This window comes from Culex quinquefasciatus, chromosome 2, assembly GCF_015732765.1.
Source record: "Culex quinquefasciatus strain JHB chromosome 2, VPISU_Cqui_1.0_pri_paternal, whole genome shotgun sequence".
Classification (NCBI taxonomy): Eukaryota; Metazoa; Arthropoda; class Insecta; order Diptera; family Culicidae; genus Culex; species Culex quinquefasciatus.
The window spans coordinates 197,982,956-198,005,453 of NC_051862.1; the positions used below are offsets into that span (position 1 = coordinate 197,982,956).

A 22,498-nucleotide genomic window follows, 5' to 3' on the forward strand; every position below is an offset into this window, starting at 1 on the left:
TTGTACTCTGTTACATATCCAAGCATATATTTTTAGATGGTATTTGTTGAACAGTGTTATTTTAGATTTTTTTTGTGTTCAAAATTTTAATAAAAATGATTATTACTTATAACTTTTTTAAACTTTTTAAATATTGTTGACTGTGTTAAAAGTAACACCATTAATAGACAAATTGATATCGAATTCTTCTTATCCACTCCCACAACTTTGCTGATCAGAAATTCCAATTAAATTAGAATTGTGTGAGAATCTGTATTTTGCAACGGATGATTTATCTGATTTTAGCAAGACTTAAAAAACAGCCTAAAAATAAAACAAAACGCAAGGAAATATTTTGGTATTTTTGCCTTCCTCACGTTACTGAGGAAAGGCTATAAAATCACTCGAAAAATGAACTTCTCAATTAGACCTCCTAGACCCACCGTCATGTATACCTATCGACTCAGAATCAAATTCTGAGCAAATGTCTGTGTGTGTGGTGGGATGTTGATCAAAAAATTGTCACTCGATTATCTCGACATTGGCTGAACCGATTTTGTCCGTTTTGGCGTCATTCGATCCGTCTGGGGGTCCCATAAGTCGCTATTGAAAATTATGCAGTTTAGTTTAGTACTTCAAAAGTTATGCTAAAAAAACGATTTTAACAAAAGTCCGGAAGATTGTAAAAAGGGTGGTTTTTGTAAGAAAACCCGTCATGCTATACATTTTCAGAAAGGTATTTAAAATACCTTTCTAACGCGTCCAAGACATTGAAGATCTGACAATTCTATCAAAAGTTATAAGCACTTAAGTGTTATTTACGCATTTTTTGCATTTTGGATAGCACCCTTAAATGTGAGGAAGGCGCCAACCACCTAAGGGTGGATTAATTAACGTTTTAATTTTAAACGTTTACAGAATGAAATGTGTTACCGACTGAGATTTGATACCTGATCTTTCTGTTCGTGAGACAGGTTTTACTACTAATTGTAGCAAAGGAGTTTGTATTCGTTAAAATTATCTGAAAATATTTTAATAAATGTAACCTGATTTTCGTCTAAAATAGATAAAAATGTTTAAATTGTATTTTTTTTTAGGATTGGTTATTAATATTTTTCCAAAGCAGGGTTGAACATTTATTTACAATTATGTTTACTTCGAGCAGATCAGGGTTAGTAACCGATGGTCGCTAAAAATAGCAACCACTTCAAAAAAGCATTCAAAAGATCAAAGTATTATTGACTATCGATTCACTGAATTGATAGCACTGTTGAAGCGGTTTAATTAGGCCATTTCACTGGTAGAGCTAACCTTAGACGTTAGAAAAGAGAGAAATTTCCGGTTAACGATATTGGCTTGAAATCAGTTTATCTCATTACTTTCATGTTAACGTTTCAAACCAAGCAAAATTCAGGTATCTCCCCCCATCGGCTCGAATTAAATTGCCCGTCTAGTCGATTGGGAAGGTCATCAAAAATCGACCTTTTCCCGCGAAAGTGAGCATTCGGGTTGGTCGGAAATTGGCCGCAAAAAGTGGGTGCGAGAGTGGGTGTACGAGTTTGTTTGAAAAATTCATGAGGACTAACCTGCAGAGAGAAAAAAAAGTGGCCCTCTTTTTCCGGCTAAATATCCTCTTCCGTGGTAAAAAAGGGCACCTGATTTTCATTCGCCATAGGGGGGATGCGTGTGATCTCTGGGTGACCTCCGGTGTGACTTTTCAACGTTCCCATGTCGGTGCCCCCCCCCCCCCCCTGCGCCGGTGAAGGTCACGTCGAAATGTTTGATATCTTCCTTTTGATTTTTGTATTGGACCGTTTGGAGGCTGGAATGTACGGGACATTTTCCCAGTCCAAAATTCTCGTGAATTCACAGTAGAAATGGCTGACACACGTTTTTAGCTCATGGAGCTTCCAATGAAGAAAGATGACAGTCAAAGCGGCAGAGGGATGTCTCCAGCACCAGAATGGCACGTGCCGATTTCTGTACGTACTCTAGGTTCTGGTCCGGTGAGTTCGAATTCCATCTCGCTGTTTGAGCGTTCACCCCCTGTTGGGAGCGTGGAAATTGACAACCATTTAGCGTGGCACACACGTTTGTTTGTGAGTTTTGCGAATGTGTATTCGAACGAAGCGTTTGATGAAGCTTTCGAGGAATCGAATGAAATGAATATCCTTCAGGAGATTTGCTTGATATCCAATTTAAGTCGTCCTTGGAAAACGTACAGGGATTTTGAAAACAAAAACTGGGTTTATTTCCATGACACTATCTGAAAAATTCTCTTTAGTAAGTACACAGTAAAGTGTTGTACTGATTGTACAGATTGACAACACTCTTCCATTTGGGTGCACACTTCGAAACAGTTTTAATCCAGCAATTACACACTAATTGGCTGTAACTCGTTTAGCGCATAACCTGCTCCCCGGCACAACAAACACCGGAAACGGAAAGGCTAGAATTACAAACTCGGTGTGCCTACATGACGTCTGCTACCGATATCTCCCACCTCTCCCAAGCATGTCCGGCCGGGAGTGCAAAGTTGATGTTTGATCGATATCTCGCGGATAGCGGAAGGAAGAAACGTCTGCGCTTTCATAATAATAACCGGGGGTACTTGCAATCGTATTTGAATTGTGGACCCAAACGGGCAACACTCTGCATGTCAGCATGCAATGGTCAGGGAGGTACACGGAAAGAATGTGGGTCAACTCAGAAGACCAACTTTTTCAAGGTTGCTAGACTGTAGATTGGTGTCAACCTTCTGGATTGTCACTGCCTGGTTGGGGGCACACGTGGCTGTAAATTAAAACGGAGGGAAAGTGCTTGTCGGACAAAGTTTTATGAATTAATGGAACATCACTCCGCTGGAAGACAGCACTGCTACAAAGTTTGATGCGTATTGCGCAGAACTTTACGGAATCTTCTATGGAGGTAGATTTGCTCATAAATTGAAATTTATAGGTTTTTGATGAAACCATAAACAGTGGTTTAATGGCAGCCTAAATTAATTTTGTAACCATACAATTCATTCCAACACCAACCATAATGGCTTCACATAGTTCACCCAAAGATCAATTGCTGTAGAAATATGCGTGTCCCATCCCACCAGAAATTCCATTGATCAACGCACAAAACAACGCAAGCTGACCCACATAAGAAAAAAACGTCTCCGCAACTAACCTTAGTCCTACCAGCAGCGAGAGCTCAAAAATAAAAACAATCGTCTAAGATTAACAAACGAGTGCTACATAAATTGAGCTTTATTCATTTAAACCGTAAGGTCAGCCACGTGTTGTTTCTGCGACGATCGGTGATGTCTCGCTGAGCAAAGCTGCTCAAGTGGCTTGGGTGATTTCTAAATTGCCTACCGCCCAAATGTTGCAGAATGCGCGAGTGGGACATTTGTGGCGTGGCGGATCAACCGCGCAACCACGAGGGAGGAGCACTAAGCGCCAAGTATCAATTTCCCATCGGGTCAAAGTTCGGCGTGCGGTTTCTCGGAAGTTCTGGTGTGGTGAGACTGTGACGATTAAGCTGGGCCGGGTTGTGGTTCATTGTTTAATATTGATGTCGTTGTGCTATCTTGTCGTACCCGCCGTTTCGACGTTCCGAGAAAAACGCGTTTTAATGTTTGTCCTTGAATAAACAAAAACGAGAGCACGCAATGTAAACAATAACAAATACGTTTTGTTTGGCTGACCATTATGTGCATTGTCCCGAAGTTTGGTTTAAGTTGGTTGCTGGAGTCCCAAGTTATAATTACAAATGTTTACGGTAGCCTAACTTGTACGTGCGTCAAACGCGTTCTAACCTGAAATAACTTTGGCCAGTTGTCGCACTTACATCAATTTCAAGGAGTGACAATATAGCACGACAAGATTGAACCTACTTTCGTATGTAAAGTGACAAAAATGCACGGAGTTTTTTCGGATTTCGTTGAATATCTCAGGATTGAAATCGAATTTTGGGGATCTGTGAAGTTCCAAAGGTGAAACATTGTGAGCTGCACAAAATGGCGTCCTAACTTAATTTGGCTCAAGATGCACGTACGACAAGTTAGCACGACGGCGACGATACGTGGATGGTTTAGTGGGAAGTTATGGATCTCAAACATAGAACAGTGGCAGCTTTTCGATGACTCGGAGTTAGAGTCGGATTCACCCAGCCTGATGGCAAGATTGTCAATTTGTATGTAGGTATGGGCCGCGATACTCACATTGGTTGGACCGTGGACCCCGCTATTTGGTCGCTTTACCCCTCTGACGCTTAATATAGGGTAAAAGAGCCGGCAAATGTGCAATTGAAAAAAAGTTTTTTTTGTGAAAAATTATTTTAAGTTTTGTTTTTGATGAATAATTCTGAATATGTTTTGTCAAAAAATCAATAACTAGAAAAAATAAAATATTCTCCAGTCTTTTGAGGACGAAGTCAATAGTAAACATTTTTTAATGCTAACTCATAAACATATTGTAGTATTAAATGTCAATATTCCAAGAAGATAATGTCCAGCTTGTGACGATAAACTACTTTTCCTTTACTTAGAAATCGAATCCAGAAGGGAAACGATAAACTGCTATGTTGGTCCGCACCGGGTCCTGAACTCCCATTTACGAGGAGGAAGCGTTGCCGCATGGCTCGGTCATAACAAAAAAAATAACTAGACAATAAATAACACTTCAAATTATAAACCTAAATATTAAATAAACTTATTTTCGAATTGACTCATAAATGGCCTGTATACCCTATTTTGTGCAACCAGTATATGGAGCGTTCACCCTATGTGGACTGTCAAAAGCGAGGTTAACTTTTTGACAAGCTTGCCACCAGTCTGGATTCACCGTATCCTTATATGCCGAAGATGGAGTTGTAGTCGTTGCCGGAACCGAATTGGCTTGTTTTTAACAGCAATTTTTGCCAGTTACGGATGCAGTCGGAGTCAGATCTTTTTAATATTTTTAAGAGTCCGGAATTGGGGTTATTCCTACTTCTCAGAAAACCCTAGAACCGAATCCAACTCTGACTTTCAGCCTTGTAGTTAACAATCGTTGAGCAATAGAATTCGGCTTATTAGTTGGAGTCGATATTTTCAGCAATTTTATTCTAGAGATATGCAGCAGTTGAGCAATTCTCTACCAAAACCGGAAATGGATTTTATTTGTATTTTTTGATTTGGCTCAAACTTTGTGAGGGCCTTCCCTATGACCAAATAAGCTATTTTGCGTCATTGGTTCACCCATACAAGTTTTCATACAATTATGGCAGCTGTCCATTCAAAAATGGTACGTAAATAATCAAACTGCTGTAACTTTTGACTGAATTTTCTGATCAATTTGGTGTCTTGGGCAAAGTTGTAGGTATTATTGAGGACTTTTGAGAAAAAAATAGGTACACGGAAAAAATAGCAGATTTTTTAATCAACATTTTTTTTCACTAAAACTCAATTTCCTAAAATACATATTTTTTGATTTTCGAGATTTTTTGATATGTTTTAGGGGACAAAAATCCGCAACTTTTGAGCAATAGAGAAACATGGTCAAACAATCTGCCGCCGAGTTATGAATATTTGAAAAAATAATGATTTTTGGAAAAAAATCGAAGTTTCATGCAAAAACAAGTTTGACATTATTTTTCAATGCAAAATTGAATTTGCAATCGAAAAGTGCTTTACAGATTTTTTGATAAAGGGCTCCGTTTTCAAGATATAGCCACCGAAAGTTTGATTTTAGCGAAATATTTGCAGTTTTTCAATTTTTAAAAATAGTCACCATGAGTGACCATTTCCAAAAATATTTTTTTTAAAAGTTCAGAAAATTTGCTATAAAATTGTCTAAGAGACATTGAAGATTGGACCTCGGGTTGCTGAGATAGAGCCGCTTTAAGAAAAAGAAACACGAAAATTGAAGTTTTCTAAAACTTACCAAAACATTCCACCATTTTCTAATGGCGATATCTCAGCAACTAATTGTCCGATTTTCAATGTTGATACATGAAACATTCGTGAAGTTTCCCGATCTTTTCGAAAAAAATATTTTGAAATTTTTTAAATCAAGACTAACATTTTAAAAGGGCCAAACGTTGAATATTACGCCCATTTAAAATGCTAGTCTTAATTTCAAAATTTTCAAAATATTTTTTTCCAAAATATCGGAAAATTTCACGAATGTTTCATGTTTTAACATTGAAAATCGGACCATTAGTTGCTGAAATATCGTCATAAGAAAATAATTGGGTTGCTTTGGTGAGATTTAGAAAACTTCAATTTTAGTGTTTCTTTTTCTTAAAGCGGCTCTATCTCAGCAACTCGAGGTCCAATCTTCAATGTTTCTTAGACAATTTTATAGCAAATTTGCTGAACTTTTCAAAAAAATATTTTTGGAAATGGTCATTCAAGGTCATTATTTTTAAAAATTGAAAAACTGCAAATATTTTGCTAAAATCAAACTTTTGGTGGCTATATCTTGAAAACGGAGCCCTTTATCAAAAAATCTGTAAAGTATTTTTCAATTGCAAATTCAATTTTGCATTAAAAAATAATGTCAAACTTGTTTTTGCATTATTTTAACATTTTAAGATTAAAAATTCACCTTTGACCAATTCTTTATATTTTTATTTTTCTATTTAATCACCATTCATAATCAATGTAAACCTCAAGCTAAAATGAACTATTGACGAGAAACAGCGATTCTACTGAAACAAGTTTGAATTTGCGCAGCACTCGGAAGTACATGGTGTACTTTTCAACAAAAAGGGTGGAATCCCGCATAATTCGGCTTTTAATGTGGGAAACTTATTTCGATCGAACGCTGCGCAAAATCGAACTTTTTTCAGGAAAATCGCTGTTTCTCAACAATAGTTCATTTTAGTTTGAGGTTTACATTGATTGTTATGTAAAATTGTTCGGGGAACACAATGGTGATTAAGTAAAAAAAAAAATATAAGAAATTGGTCAAAAGTGAATTTTTAAACTTAAAGCATTAAAATATAATATCAGGAGGCATTGAAGGTTATGTTTTATCAAATTCCTTGGACAATTTTCTATAATGTGCAATATGTAGAAAGTCTTTCGCTCAAATAGTTGCAAAGTTATATAAGAAAAAAAGTTTTATAGAAAGTCGTCAAAAAAGAGGGCGGTGCCAAAAATAGAGGGATGGTCCAAACAGCTCCAAACTTGGGATTTCTGACAACTATCGTTAGATGAACGTTCCCTACAAGTTTGGTCCAAATCGGTGAAGGTCGAGTCCAAAAGTGTACTCAGTTGACCTGTTTCTCTTCCTACACACGGACACAAATTTTTGAAAAGAGTTTCACACCAAAGAAAGGGTCAAATCTCTTAACAGCAGTGTCGATTTGAAATGTGGTAGATATTGCACCCCTATGTATCTCTGAACAAGCCGCAAGAAAGCGGGATCAAGAATGTAAACAATTCGGTTGTCCTCGCTTTGATCAGCGAAAGCAAATTGAGACATATAAACCAATTGATCGTCGACCAACCGACCACCATATCTTGGACGAGGCCCACAACCCATATCAATTGGCCCGATAAAGTTATGAACTGTGTGTGGTGTATGTTAATTGAAAAACATGCAATGCCATTGACTCGACTCGACGACGTTGACGACGATCTTCGCCAGGGAGTTTGTTTCCATCGATGATGCCTCATATCACTCGGCTAATTGATTGAATTTGATCGGAGCTGCCTCGCGCGGAGTATATTCTTCGCTCAGATCTTCCAAGACGTCCAGAGCAGAACTATGAAAGTGTCGCTGGCTATAGACTAGTGAAAAGTACGCCATTAGTGTCACTCCGCGTGACAGGTTTATGGCGCGATAAATTAGTTTTAATTGTGACTTTGTCTCAGAGTTGCCTGTGAAGTTCCGCGACCGATCATATCTTCCCATCAAGTGGCCGTTAATCAAAATAATATTTGTTTAGAGTGAGATAAATTTCAATTCACGGGTTCTCAGAAGATATTCAATCAAGATTTGTCAATCTTGGCGTGTCTTCTCCCGCGAAGAGATCCTTGTCCAATCATTGAAGAGTGCAGACACTGTTTTTGCAAAAGGTCCTCCACACCCTGACATCTAGTGGCGCGCAATTGACACACTTTGCACCAGGGTGTCCTCATCTACACAAGCGCACGCGCGCTTGGAATGCAGAAAAACAGCATTAATCGCTGAGAAATGGCCCGTAATCACTTAATCGGCGACGTCTTCGTCGGAGGGCACCTTTTTTTTTGCCTACGCACGTCCACACGATCTCCTTGGGCCGGGGGTCGCCACGCGGAGGCAATCGTCAATTAGTGTGGACACCCTGCTGCGCGGGGGATGGCTTTTGCAGAAAATGGTCAGCTTCTAATAGATCGTAGGTTTTGCGTATGAATTACACGCCAGCCAGCATGCTCATCATTTATTCTTCACTGTTTTGTTCTGAATCGAGCGCGAATATTTATGAGCGGTTATTAGTGGGCCTGATGTGGCCACATTTGGCTACCGGTTCCCTTCATGCGCACCGGAATCAGTGTCACGGTCGACCGCGATGATTTGCATGCATCAGGAAAAAGTTGGCAATGCTAAATCGTGAATGTTTATGGCACCGTCATTGCACGCGGAGTTTCGTGGACGTTTCTGGACATTCAAGTTGGGATTGAAATACGACTGGTGTGATTCCGAATTCCATGCCAATAACTACAACTCGTGGAGATTTGCTACCAGTTAAGCTTCCCGTAAACATGATTGCAATCTAAATAAACCGCAATTGAACCACGTGGGAAACTTTCTTCAACAGTTTGCCCCTTCAAACAACCGAACAATACCAACTTGTTACTCCAGAATCGCGTGCCCAAATCCACTTCATGCCAGCTCCTTCGAGTCCTTCGTGTGCCATCCTGATAGAAAACCCATTACTTGTAATCTTGTAAACTGCACCCGACGCCATTTGGATTGCCTCCAACAACGCTTGAATGAATCACCTTTGTCTGTTAGAAACGTGCCGCGAGTCCCTGAAAAAGGGAAAAGCAAGCTTCCTTGTTGAAGTCGCGCTCCGTAGCGTGGCGTGCATCCATCCACTCAGGGAAGACCGACTTGGCCGACCTACACTCTTTGTAATTCCAGAACATGCAAATTTCTGGCTGTACCTTCTATTAGCGTACCTGTTACAGGCCGGCCAGACTGGATCTGGCCTGTATAAATCACTGGATCAACACAGACCTGCCGTCGCAAGTCAGCACTTGTGTGCATTTCTAGTCGTTAATTTTTGCATAAATTAGATAATCATATTGGCAATTGATCATTCTCCGCTTTAGTCATCCGATATCAAGACCCGGCAGCCGGCAGTCAGCGTGTGGAACAGTTTATTGTAATTCCTGTGTAAATTTGTGTCAGGCATACACAATCGACGGCGATTGAGGAACCCAAACAGTTTAGTGCGATCCGCTACAATCTGGTCAAGAACTGGTCCAACCGTTAGGGATGTCGTACGTTTGGATTGAGGAAATGAAGTCAGGTTGACGTGACCTTCCAGATATTGAACACGAAGACAACCCTACGCTACACTCGTAACGAGAGTTTGATTAATAATTTTAATTAAATTTGCGATTACAATGGTGGAGCTAAGCGGTCTGCTTACTCACCAACCGGCCAAGAATTCCGCACAGCCACACAGATCATATCGGCGGACACGCGAGAGTAGTCCCACTTGCCACGGATATTTGCATACCTGCCGGTCTTGCGTCAATTGACCATAGGGGCAGAACAATGCAAACACTTCGTGACCTCGTTGCATACCAGGTGAAAACTGCATTCCCGTTGTTCACTTGACCAATTCGTTGACCGTCGCGTACTTGCGACGATCTCAAAAGCAGCATTGTGTCTGGTTATCGTGTTTTTTTTTCTACAACCAGGAAAAACTTGGACCGACCCGGGGTGTCATCGCCGTTGAGCATGATGGCCGCTGCGCTACCTTTGCGGCACGTTTCAACTTCCGATATGGAGCTCCAACGGCCGGGGCGGGGGTGAGTCACGGTTGCAAATGTCACGCTAAGATAAGGGTGGGATGCGATTCCCGCCTACAACTTGGAGCATTTGCATAAAGAGACTGCAGTGATTCATCGGATAATCGGAAAAGTTGTTTAAAACAACAAATTCCTTTTTAAATTTGATAAAGCTCATTTTTTTCGTAAAATCGCGAAAACTCGTTTGTACATCTTTTTTTTTACAATTGTCTGCCCTACAGTTTTGTTACGCTCTAAAAATAACCCTGCTAAAGCCAGAAAAAACGGTATTTTTTAAATAAAAATATAGTTCGAAATAAAAAAAAAATGATTGCAGATTGCAGTACATTAAATTTTCTCATAGAAATTTGTGCCAAATTTTTCAGTTGAGTAACAAAAAATGGCATAATTTTAGGAGTTATTTTGCATTTTTCCGTTTTTGGCGTTTTGACACCAAATTTCCAAATCATCACCATTTCAGGCTGCAAATTATTGAAAAACCCGTCTTCTTAGAATGTTGTTAAATAGAAGTGGTCGTACCGCCCCTCCGTCACGAGATATCGAAAAATGGAAGGCAAATTTGTGATCGGGGACAAAAATTACCCCTTAGGACAAAGTATCACGCAAATCGAAGAGGAGTTGACAGAGAATTACCCAAATCTGTTTTTCTATCGTTGACTTACAATAAAGATACTATGAGATATGAGTATTGTTAGTGAAATTTCCCGATTTCGCGGACAGCGTGAAATCCGCGAAATTTGGCTTTTCCCGCGAAATCCCGTGAAATTTTAAGTTTGTGTGAAAATGTAACGATTTTTCTTAAAATAATTTATCAAACTCAGAAAGGATTAAAATTAATCTTATGAACTACTGTAGAATTAAGCGAGTGAATACCCTGGTTTAATGACTTATATAGTGACTGGCGTGAAATTCGTGAAATTAATCAATTTTCTCAAATCATATTTTTAAATAACAACTTATTAAATATTTCACCCAAAAAAAATTACTCAAATTTTATTTGTTTTCAATTAAATAGCTAGAATATATATAAACAATTAAAGAAATGTTCAGAATTTGTTGTTTTTTAGAAATTGACTAAATTTAATAATATTTTTATTCGCTGTATTACAAATTTTGCTGCTATTTAATTTGAAAGGTATAGTTTTGAAAGAAACTAAAAGAATCAAGCTTTGTTTTATTCAAACTAAAATGAAGAGTATTTTTTTATCTTTGGAATCACATTTTAAAAACATATCAATTTTTTAACCTGTTTAACTTTAACGATATTTGTTAATTTGGGTGAGTGATTCCCGTGAAAGTTAAAAATTATTACAACTTTTGTTTTCTTTTTGCATTTAGAATAAAAATTTCGATTTTGTTAAAAACTAAATTATTTTTGTAAATTGATTTTTAATTTAGTTTTTGAAAAGTGTGCTAAAACCCGTGAAAAATATATTTAATAGGCTAAATGTCGCAGAAAATTCAATTTATTTTACTCATTTTGACTGCACAAGATTGTTAAATCTTGCTTTGAAGCAAATTTGCGAAAACGTGTTAGCCGTCTTAGTTAAATATTGAAAGAGCAGTTCACTAAATGAAAATAGGCGTGCCCTACATTTTGTTTCAAAATATATAGAAAGTCGTTTCCGAAGGATATTTTTTGAAAATTAGGAGAATTGGTTTTTGTGTCGCATTCAAATTTAGTGAAGATTTTATTAGTTTACCGTCAGTGGGGGTGACTATGGGTCAAAAAACGATACACCTCTCGTGATTTCTTAATAACAAAAACAATTTAAATAACATCGAAAATCTTTCAACGTAGATTTGCTCTTAGATAGTTTACTAACATTTTCCCAAAATATGGTGGATTTTGATGAACACTACCTTAAATGCCAATAGTTTGAAAATTTGAGGGGGTGACATTGGGTCAAATGAAACTAAAATGATGCTGGTAAAAACAAGTCATCCAACAGTGTTTCTTGTTCGAGGAAATCGTATTGACATGCTACAATGTTTGAAGTGGAGATATTCAAACATTTGGGTAGTTTTCGAGCAATTCTAACAAAAATATTAGAAAAATGATTTTTGAGTGGTCAATTTTGGCCAAAAACGTACCCTAACTTTAGACAGCTGCCAAAATTGAAGAACCTGAGAAATGGTAAAATCCGTAAAAAATCACTTTGACCCAATCTCACCCCCCAGACCCAATGTCACCCCCACTGACGGTATTGAAGAATAATATATAATGAAGCATAAAAAGTAGTTTGTGTGATTTAAACATAGGATTTTCAGAGTTATTTTAACATTTTTCAAGTTTCTCGAAATTTGCGTGAAAAATCACTAAGCCTAATTATGAGGTTAGTAAGGAATAGCTGGTATGGTTTTAGGGATTTGGTTTAACCCCCAGTTCTGATTCCGATCTTTATCTCAATAATCTCAAAACATCATATTTTTTCAAATAAGTGGAACAAAGCCAAATGAATGAATCAGTGATTTTAAAATTATAACGGTCAGCATAAATTTATTTTGATTTTTTTGTCTGTACCTCATTCCATTTTTTTTCTAAAAAATCAATGGTAAAACAAAACAAGTTTTTATTGAAAATTGAAGTTTTGATTGAAAACATCTACAATTGTTCAATTAAACTAAAATCCAGATTTTTGCAAATTATTCCGCAATATTTAAATAAGCATTTTCTAATTTGGATGAAAATTTGTACTTAAAACTCTGATCTCAAATGAAGAAATTTTGAATCATTAGTTAAGACATTTTTTTTTCTCGGGGAACCACGTTTACCAGTTTGGTTGAAAATCTGGCATTGAATTTATTACAATTTTAAATGAGGTCACCATTATTTTAGTTTTAGGCCAGCACAAATTTTACTCAAAGTTTTTGTCACTCTACCTCTACCTCTAGAGTGACAAAAACTTTGAGTAAAATTTGTGCTGGCCTAAAACTAAAAAATGGTGACTTCATTTAAAATTGAAATCAATTCAATGCCAGATTTTCAACCAAACTGGTAATTAAAAAGCAAAAATTCAACAATAATAAAAATAAAATTTATCATTTTAATCATCTGATGTAATCAATCCATTAGCTCTTGTTTCACCTTGAACACAAAATTGATTCAATAAATCGCCAAGTGTAATATCATAAATCCCCCAGTATAAATTAACTGTGCATCTTATTTACAATCCAACGTGCATTTTACACTAATCGTATATGCTTCATTACAAGAATGTTTAGCACTCTAATGCTAATTGCATTTAACGGCTCATTTGGCAGCAGCTAGGGTAGCAAAGTGTACTTTGTTTTACTATTAGGAAAAAAAAATCCTGTTCAAATAATTTCAAATAGGTTGACCAACATACATCTCATCGCCCTACAGCCGATCGTCATGACGAGAAGAAGAAATCACCGCATATTTACACGCTAAATCAGGGCTAATCAAAATAAAAAAAATCAAACTCACTTTGGCGTGGGGAAATGCTCCAGGCTTTTCTTGCTGCTTTTCCGGCGTCGCAAAATCCGCTTGCCGGTCGCCTTGACTTTCATCTCCAGCGAGCCACCGCAGTGGGTACCGATCTTACAGCGCGAGTGGGGACAGATCTTCCGGAGCGCTTCTGCCCGGCCGGACGACGTTGGTGGTGAAGTTGTTGGTTGATTGTTGGGACGATTCAGGATTGGTTCGATTGTACAATTTCATGAAACCGACGATTCACGTTGAACATTTGGGAGAAACAGTTGGTTTTATGTTGAGGATTTTGTTTCGTTTGAGGAGGTTTTGAGTGATTGTGATCGTTGCTTTGTACTTTTTTTTGTTGTAATTTCTTCCAATAATTGGTTTTCACACTATTGATTCGCTACTGTCATAGCTGAGCTTTTGTTGCGTAACTTTTTGCACTCTATAGACTTTCATTCACTAAAACAAAGTAATGAGAAACATACCACAAATTACACTACAGACTTTGTATCACATTCTTATAAAGCATTGCAGAACAAGGCTTAAACTAAAACTAGCATATTTGGTGCAACTACGTGGCGCAGAGTTGCTAACTGTAACAATTTCTCAAAGTGATCACGACCAAATTAAGCACTGGTGAATATCGCGAGAGTCTGCACAGCAACTTTAGGCCTCAAGCCGGTAACTTTCCAGCGGAGTTCTGCAGAAGCTGACTTGCAAATTTCTGCCCGAGCCAACTCCCAAATTCTTTAAATCATCAGCTGGTCACCAACAGAGAGCGAGAGGGATTTCTACCGCGAGAGAGGATGATGATCCTGGGGCGAAGAACCGTTGTTCAAGACTCCAACGATACCACCAGCGAAACGTTTGCCGGGCGGTTGATTGGCTCTTGAGCTTGTTTTGAGACGGCTGTGCTGCACTGGACTGAACTAAACTCCGTCGTCCCGGCGAGGTTTGCAAATTGCGCGCCCTCGCTCTTCGGAGCACTTTGTTTAAGTTCCTGCGGTGCGATGTTGCTGCACGGTGTGCCGGATGGTGGAGGTTTTGTGAAACAATTGGAAAAGTATTTTAATTTAAAATTTATTTTTTTCAATAATTTTTGCTATTTTTTCCTCAATGATACAGTGACAGTAGCACTGTATCATTGAGGACCGTTTTTTCAGTAGCTCTATTTTATTAAATATATAAAAAGTTCAACGTGTGTGTAAGAGAGCCCAGAAAAATTACCCGATGATCCATCAGAAAACGGGTTAATTTTAAATTATGTCAGCCAAGGAAAGCCTAAACCAATCTGAGCCCATTCTGAGCACTTTTTTTGTACCGTGCTGTTTTCGTATGGAATTGCATTTTCAATAATACATTACAGTAGACGTTAAGGTACCTGTGCAATCCACTACCCACTACGTGTTTCAAGGTAATAAAATTAAGAGGCAAAACGAATCCTTTTTAGTGTTTGGTGTGAACAAAAGCAGCCATCCTGATTATCCTGGACCTACCTGATCTAAAGCAGTAGACTGAAATAATAACTATCTAATTAGGAATGGTCCTGCAAGAGAAATTAACTCAACGATAATCTTTTTTTATATTTTTTATGTTGGACTTGCCCCAATTTTCCAGTGAGGCCATAATTCATAACATGTAATAAACAAATAGATTTGTTTGCCAAATAATCAATAAGGCTGTCGCAAATATTTTTCAAAGTTTATATCCCTCCTCCCCCTTCAAAGTTGGCACAAAAAGGGTGCACAAAATTTTGATTTCAAAAAATTTAGGTATTTTTATGGAAAATGAAGTTTAGTCAACTAAAACCAATTTGACATGTCCTATTTAACATGTTTGAAAAAAAAAAGAAAAAAAAAGGAAAACAGCTGGACTTGCGAAAAATGCTTCATAAAACACTTTTTCATCCCAATGGCCTCAACAAGCATGCAATTTAAATATTTATATTTTTTTGCCCCCCCCCCCCCTCTAGATTTCGTCCAGTGTCGAGGTACATAAACTTCAAAAAATCTAGAAGGTTTTTTTTTTTAATTTTTCCTTCTCTTGCCAAATCCATTGTTAGAATATCCAATTACATCAAAATGAATTATAGTTCAAATCATAGTTGAAAGGAACTCCAAAACTCTATTAGGTTATAAGAATTACGAAATTGCGAATTGATTATTTACTAATAAAAACTAATTGAATTGAATTGAATTGAATAAACTTCAAAAAATATTTGCAACAGCCTAATTATAAAAAATAATAAAAAAAGTAGTCTCATTTCAAAATATATATGATTACGATCGAAATTTTTGTATATACAGCTATATTTTGAGGTCATTTTTTCTAAAGATCTAATCTGATGAAGGATAGAAAACTTCCAACAATATTTAAGAAGCATGATTTTTTTTTCATTTTTTGGAACTGTTTATAATAGAAATAATGGAAAAGTAACTTAAATATTCCAACCATTTTTTTAAATAAAACAAAAACATACACAATATTTTGAAAGAAGCATTTTTAAAAAGAATCGCTAATTTGTAAAAGAATGAAAAAAATCACAAAACAATACGACAGAATGAAGAATAAGATAAGTCACAATATTATTACAACATATATAAACTAACATTTTTTTAGAGAATAGAAAACTTTTAAAATAAATTATTGGATGTTATTCTGATTACTTGAATAAAAAAACATTGCGTAAAGGATAGATAATCTTACACAATAACATCGAATTTGTTTTCAAGCAAATATTGTTTTTCAAGAATATTTTAGGAGTTTATAATTATTACTATTTCTTTCATTTTTTCACCTTTGCCCTTTTGTTCATTTGAATTTTGTTCACTTTCGACCTTTTGTCAATTCGACCTGATGTCTTTCGACCTTTTGGCATTCGATCTTTTTTGCATTCGACCTTTTGGCATTCGACCTTTTGTCCATTCGACCTTCTGTCCTTCTACATTTTGTCGCACATTAGTTTACTCCGCATATTTTTGTTTTATCAATCTATTGAACGATTTCAGAACTCGTTTATCGAACTCGGTGAACCTCGTTGGATAAATTTACGTCAAACTCGTGCTAAAAACATCTTCTTTTTGATACTTTTTGTATAAAAAACTATAAGCTAGGATTTTAATGAGATTGTTAAGAAAACAAGAAATTAGATTCATATAACTTCTAGTGCTGTTCTAAAAAAACACCATTTGAATAAAAACAAACTAGGGGAACTAAACCGTTTCTCAGCCTATTTCTATTATCGGCCTATCAGCACTTTGATCATGAATTACAGCTTTCATAGAGTGTTTTTGGCTGTTCCAAAGTAATAAATAGCTCAAATAAAAGTGAGCAAGCAGCTCTCTATTGTTGATACATCTGAAAATGTTGATTTAATAGTGGAAAAAGGCAAAAGTGATTATAATTGGTCGAACGGCTTAGAGTGATTAAAATGGGTATATTTCCCCTATGTCAATTCAGCGTTCAAAGCAAAACAATATTGAAAAGTATTTCTTTTTGATACAAGCGCTGAAAAGTATTATTTTTCGATTCTGCTATTTTTGGTAGAGAAAAGTAGGCCGTTTCGGTGACATGAAAAGTCTCGATTTTCTCGACCTTAACCAAGACATAAACTTTGCATAAAATTTGTAAAAGCCTAATTAATTTTCAACTTAACAAATATGTTTTGATTGGAATTTATAAAAAAATTACTTTTCATAAAAAAATGTTTCTTATGCAATTTAAACCATTTTTGAAATACGATTCATAAATAAAAACATTTACTATACAAATTGTTCTGTTGGAAAAGCTTATAAGTTTTATAATATTTTCGAGTCCTGTTCAATTCAGACCCGAATATTTTATAAGCTTGTTGTGTGAAAATAGCTATAAGATTTTCAAATTCACTCTTACTTTCGTTTACAAAAAATGACACTTTTGGAGTACTAAATAAACCAGAATTAAGTCTAATTGACCCAATTTGAAATAAATCAAAAAGCCTATCAAATTAATTCTAGTTTCTAAATTCGCCCGGTTTATGGTATCCCGGGCAGACGGTAATAACAAAAGTCATACCATTTCAATAACTAACACTGTTAAAATAACAAAAAGTGTTATGGAATATTCTTGCAAAATCCATTTTTGCATAAGAGTTCAATAACAGTTTATGTTATCATAACAAAATTTGTTATTGATCTGATATTGGTTGAAAGCCAAATCAACTTTGGAATAACATTATTAGTTATGGAAGAATACCTCCAACTGTTATTGGTATGATCGGATTAGTTGTTAAAATAACAAAAAATAATAACAAAGATTTGCTCGAAGAATAACTCAAAATGTTATTAGTTTGTTTTTACAATAACAATCCAATAACAAAAAATTCATAACGACGAATAACAAATATTGTTATAAATAACATAAAATGTTATGGGCCTAATATTGTCAAAAATCAAAAAATGTTATTCCAAAATTATTTCCGTCTGCTCGGGATCTTTGGATTTAGATACCCAAGGCATTCACGGATATCCAATCCATCCCGTGGATTCTTTCTCCGGCCTTTTTTTTGTACACAGAGAAAAAAGAGTTCCCAAAATCGTGAACAAGCGTTCGTGAAAATTGGAACCACGAACAAAGTGTTCAAATGCCATGGTACGTTTTTCAAAATCGTACCATGGGATTTGAACACTTTGTTCTTAGAAAAGGCAGCAATTTTGGAAGAAGAACAGCTTCCCAGTGAATTGTTCAATTTGTGTGCAAAAATTCTACCACCCGGAACACCGCAGCCCTCTCGGAAAGCAAAAAACTCGTTCGCCAGGCCAGGCAGCATCAGTTTGCCCGACTCTTGTAGCAGATCGTGTTATACAGGACCAGACCAGAGTCCATCGCGTATATTTACAAACTAGGCTCGCGGGAGACGTGCCATTCCACATATGATTTTAATGTGTTCTTGCCAGGGTGCCCAGCAAGTAGATGGGTAGGAGTCCGACGAGTCGTCGCGCATTCTGAGGTCACCCTATCACCGCTCAATATAGAGTGACTGGTTGGTTCTGCCGTTTCTTCTTCGCTGAAAAATGCACACGACGACGAGGGGCCTGGCCGGGCCTCTCCAAAACTCTGCCGGTTTGGAACGTCTGGCTTGAGAGATACTTGTTGTGCCGTTGGTGAATGTCGAGCTGAGTTTGAAAACGCGTAATAGAACTGGAATATATATTCGCGCGCCCGAGAGCGTGCGCGGTTTGGCGAAAATATCAAAGCAAATATGTGTGATCAATTGGCTGGGAATTGCGCTGGTTAAGGTGCTGTTGAGCTCTAGTCGCTGCTACTACACTGCTAAATTTGTGGGTGTACGCGGCTGGACTGGCTTGCTGGTGTGTGCGGGTTAGGTGCTTTAAGGAGTGGTTTGATAACAGTGCAATTGATGGAAATTTCCCCCTTGGGGGAAGACAATTCAGGCGAGGTGATGTAATTCTTGGTGGTAATGATAGTATATTAGTTAAGATCTCCAAGATTGGAGCAATTCTGCTTTGGAAAGGATTTCAACCTAATAAGATTTTATTCCACTGAAGTTCCACCAAAAAGTGGAACATCAATCCAAATTAAGACACCTCGTCACGGTATGCAAATGTTTCTCGAAACGAATGACCCGTTATCTCAATCAGCAAATCTTCCGCCCCCCACGTATCCCCTTAGCACGCGTCGTAATTGGACATAATGTTCAGGGTGTTGTCACACGGATTTCACGTGCCTCCCCTTCTCGAGTGTTCTTGATGCACTTGAACGGGTATTCGAGTAACGCTGGATCTGCTGAACGACCTGCTAATGAGTGGTTCGTTCGGAATCAGAAGGGAGTTGGGCATTCCATATTAGATCTAATTGGACGACTTTCTGGTCTTCGGCGGAAAAGTTGTCCAATTATCTAATCTGAAAATATTAAATTTATTGCCCCAGCAATTACTGCAATTTCAGATTGATATTTTAAGGTATGTGGGGATTGAAACGACTTGCTGAATGTCGTTTCATCGAAATGGACATTTCACCGAACAATTGTTACGTCTAATCATGGTTCAAATCTGTGGTATTAAACAGGAATGAATGTTTCGGTGAAATGGCTTCTTTTAAGGTATTCGGAGATCGAATCGAACTCACCGAATGACGTTTCATCGAATTGTACATTTCACCTAACAAACGTTACTTATCCTGATTATTTTCTTTGTTATTTAACAAGAATAAATTACTCGGAGAAATGGCGTCTTCTAAGGTATTCGGAGATTGAATCGAACTTACCGAATGTCTTTTCATCGAATTGGACATTTCACCGAACAAACGTTACTTATCCTGATTTTAATCTTTGTTATTTAACAGCAATAAATTATTCGGTGAAATGGCTTCTTCTAAGGTATTCGGAGATTGAATCGAACTTGCCGAATGTCGTTTCATCGAAATGGACATTTCACCGAACAAACGTTACTTATCCTGATTCTAATTTTTGTTATTTAACAGGAATAAATTATTCGGTGAAATGGCTTCTTCTAAGATATTCGGAGATTGAATCGAACTTGCCGAATGTCGTTACATAGAAATGGACATTTCACCGAACAAACGTTACTTATCCTGATTCTAATCTTTGTTATTCAACAGGAATAAATTATTCGGTGAAATGGCTTTTTCTAAGGTATTCGGGGATTGAATCGAACTTGCCGAATGTCGTTTCATCGAATTGGACATTTCACCGAACAAACGTTATTTATCCTGATTTTAATCTTTGTTATTTAACAGGAATAAATTATTCGGTGAGATAGCTTCTTTTAAGGTATTCGGAGATTGAATCGAACTTACCGAATGTCGTTTCATCGAATTGGACATTTTACCGAACAATTTTTACGTATAGTCCTGGTTCAAATATCTGTTATTCAACAGGAATGAATTTTTTGGTGAAATGGCTTTATATAAAATCTAATGTTTATAGAATTGTAATTTTTGTGGGAAACAGACATTCAAAAGAGTGTGTTTTTACCGATTTTTGAATCCCAAAGAAGTTTGTGATTTAGTGGTAGGCTTTCGGTAAAATGACCTACCCCCCTTCCAATACATTAGACAAGGTTCATTGACATATCTGCGATCTGCTAACGAGAACTCGGCCCCAAAGGCTTCGTGCTTCACAATTTGGACTTCCTGCAGCAAGCAAGCTGCAGCTGCATGATTTATGTGTGCCGTTCCAAGTTTCGTTTGGAGGTAATTTTTGCTTTCGTCCAGCAAATACCGGTTATGTGTCGTGTTGTGCGCTCTCTCAGGTGAGATTATTTTTAGCAGCGGTTATTTCACGGGATTTTCCAGGTCCAGAAATACCACCGCCAAACAATCAAAGCAACGATTTTTGCGAAATGTATCATCATCGAGGAATGTCTCGGGCAAGGAGTTCCATAAACACAGGTTTAATCTTAAGACCAGCAGCCAATCGAGGTTCTAGCTGGACCGGTTCTGCTTCAATGACCGATTAATGAAGCCTTCTCAAACGTGATTCTGCAAAGCATATCTCGTTTTACGACGCATAATTTTTGATCTGGACGATGACTTTACGAATATCTTAACGTATTGCGATTTAAAAAGTTTTAACACCTCTAAATCAATACTTTGTTCCTGCTTTGACAAGTTGCAATAAGTTAAAGTCCACTTATGAAAATCACCCCAAACCACTATTTAACGGTGATAATTCAGTCAAATTATGACCAAGCTTCCTAGCTTGCCCGGGACAACTCGAGCCCACCCCTGAGGTGATAATTAGAAAGCATTCAGTGGGGACAATTAGGTATGTGCGCGCGCGCGAGTTCACAAGAGTATGGTAAAACTAGCCCGCTGTCCATTCATGAAATATGTGAACAAAGTAGGGTGTAATTAAACTGATTATATTGATTTGCCAGGTGTTCAAAGCGTGAACACATTCTAAAGGGGCGTTTTTGAACGGATTTCACAACTGCGTCAAAACGGTACGGTCGAATTTTATGTTACTGATTGTCGCAGTTTGTTGGTTGGTCCAAATATAGCTGGAGAACAAAACGTTAGACTGTAGTTGACTGATTCATCGTCAAATAAACGCAACTGTTTTCACAATTGTTCAAACAAACGAGAATTTACGTTATTTACGTTTGTTCAATGGATTGGTCTGGAAGATTTTCAAACCCACTGGCCCTAAAAAACTGTGATGATTATTTTTGGACCACCCAGATTGTCAACTCAAATCTTTAATTCTTAAAATGTTTTAAATTGCTTACCCTACGAAAATTCGACTTCACGCACACGTGTCTCTAATGACTTGCATTAAAAAAATACTCCTCACAAATTTATATCCCCACTGCTATTAAGTTCGGCACGCACGTCTGCCCGAACCTTATTGTGAATCGGAAGAAGTGGCCAGACGTGCTTCGGCAGAACTCACAAATTGGCCTATCGATGCACTAGTATCGAAAAACATTTGGCAGCGCTTCAGTAAACAAGATTTTACAAAACCGCTCCCAACGAAGACTCGGTTCGTCGCTTGAACTCAGCGCAAGTCTCTTTTCAATTTTGACAGTTGCAATTCGCTCAACGTTACGTTTTCGCGTCACTGAACTTAACCCCGCGAGGGGCAGAAACTCAATCCACTTGAACCAGTCAGTCACAGCCACTATAATTGGCCGGTTTATATAGATAAGTCATCGCTGCTGCCGCTGCCAGTTGGTTTTGTCAATCGCAACCAATAATTTCTGTAGCACCCGCGCAATAATCGTTAGGCCACTCTTGGGCGCGATGGTAACATCACTATCAATGGATGATTTACTCTTTTTTTGCACTGCTCTGTTTGTCTACCACATAGTGTGTGAGTAGACAACAACGGCGCAAAAACAAACCAACAAAACCAAAGTGCGGCTTGATTGTTAAATATCCATTTCGCACATGGCGGTTGGCGGGGTAGGTAGTCGTTCAGTGTTGCTAAGGGAAGCTACGCGTTCGAGTGAAGGATTTACATTTTTTCGAAAGTTGGGGCAAAAAAAAAACGGACGCCAATGGCTCGACCTTCAACTTGCGGGTGCCGGAAAAACGATGCGCGGAAATTA

General features: G+C 37.5%; 1 protein-coding gene across 8 annotated transcripts in view; it reads right to left on the reverse strand.

Moving 5' to 3' along the window:
• Nucleotides 1-22,498, reverse strand: part of LOC6046631 (P protein) — a 156,905-nt gene that overhangs the window by 63,951 nt on the left and 70,456 nt on the right. For 4 of the 8 annotated variants that reach the window (XM_038257042.1, XM_038257046.1, XM_038257044.1 and 1 more), the window contains one exon: nucleotides 13,437-13,886. The exons of 1 other annotated variant lie outside the window; for it this stretch is intronic. In XM_038257042.1, coding sequence (XP_038112970.1) covers nucleotides 13,437-13,519 — 83 coding nt within the window. In that variant the 5' untranslated portion in view covers nucleotides 13,520-13,886. The remainder of the gene's footprint in view (nucleotides 1-13,436; nucleotides 13,887-22,498) is intronic. 3 more of the 8 variants (XM_038257041.1, XM_038257039.1, XM_038257040.1) reach the window with 1 other exon arrangement.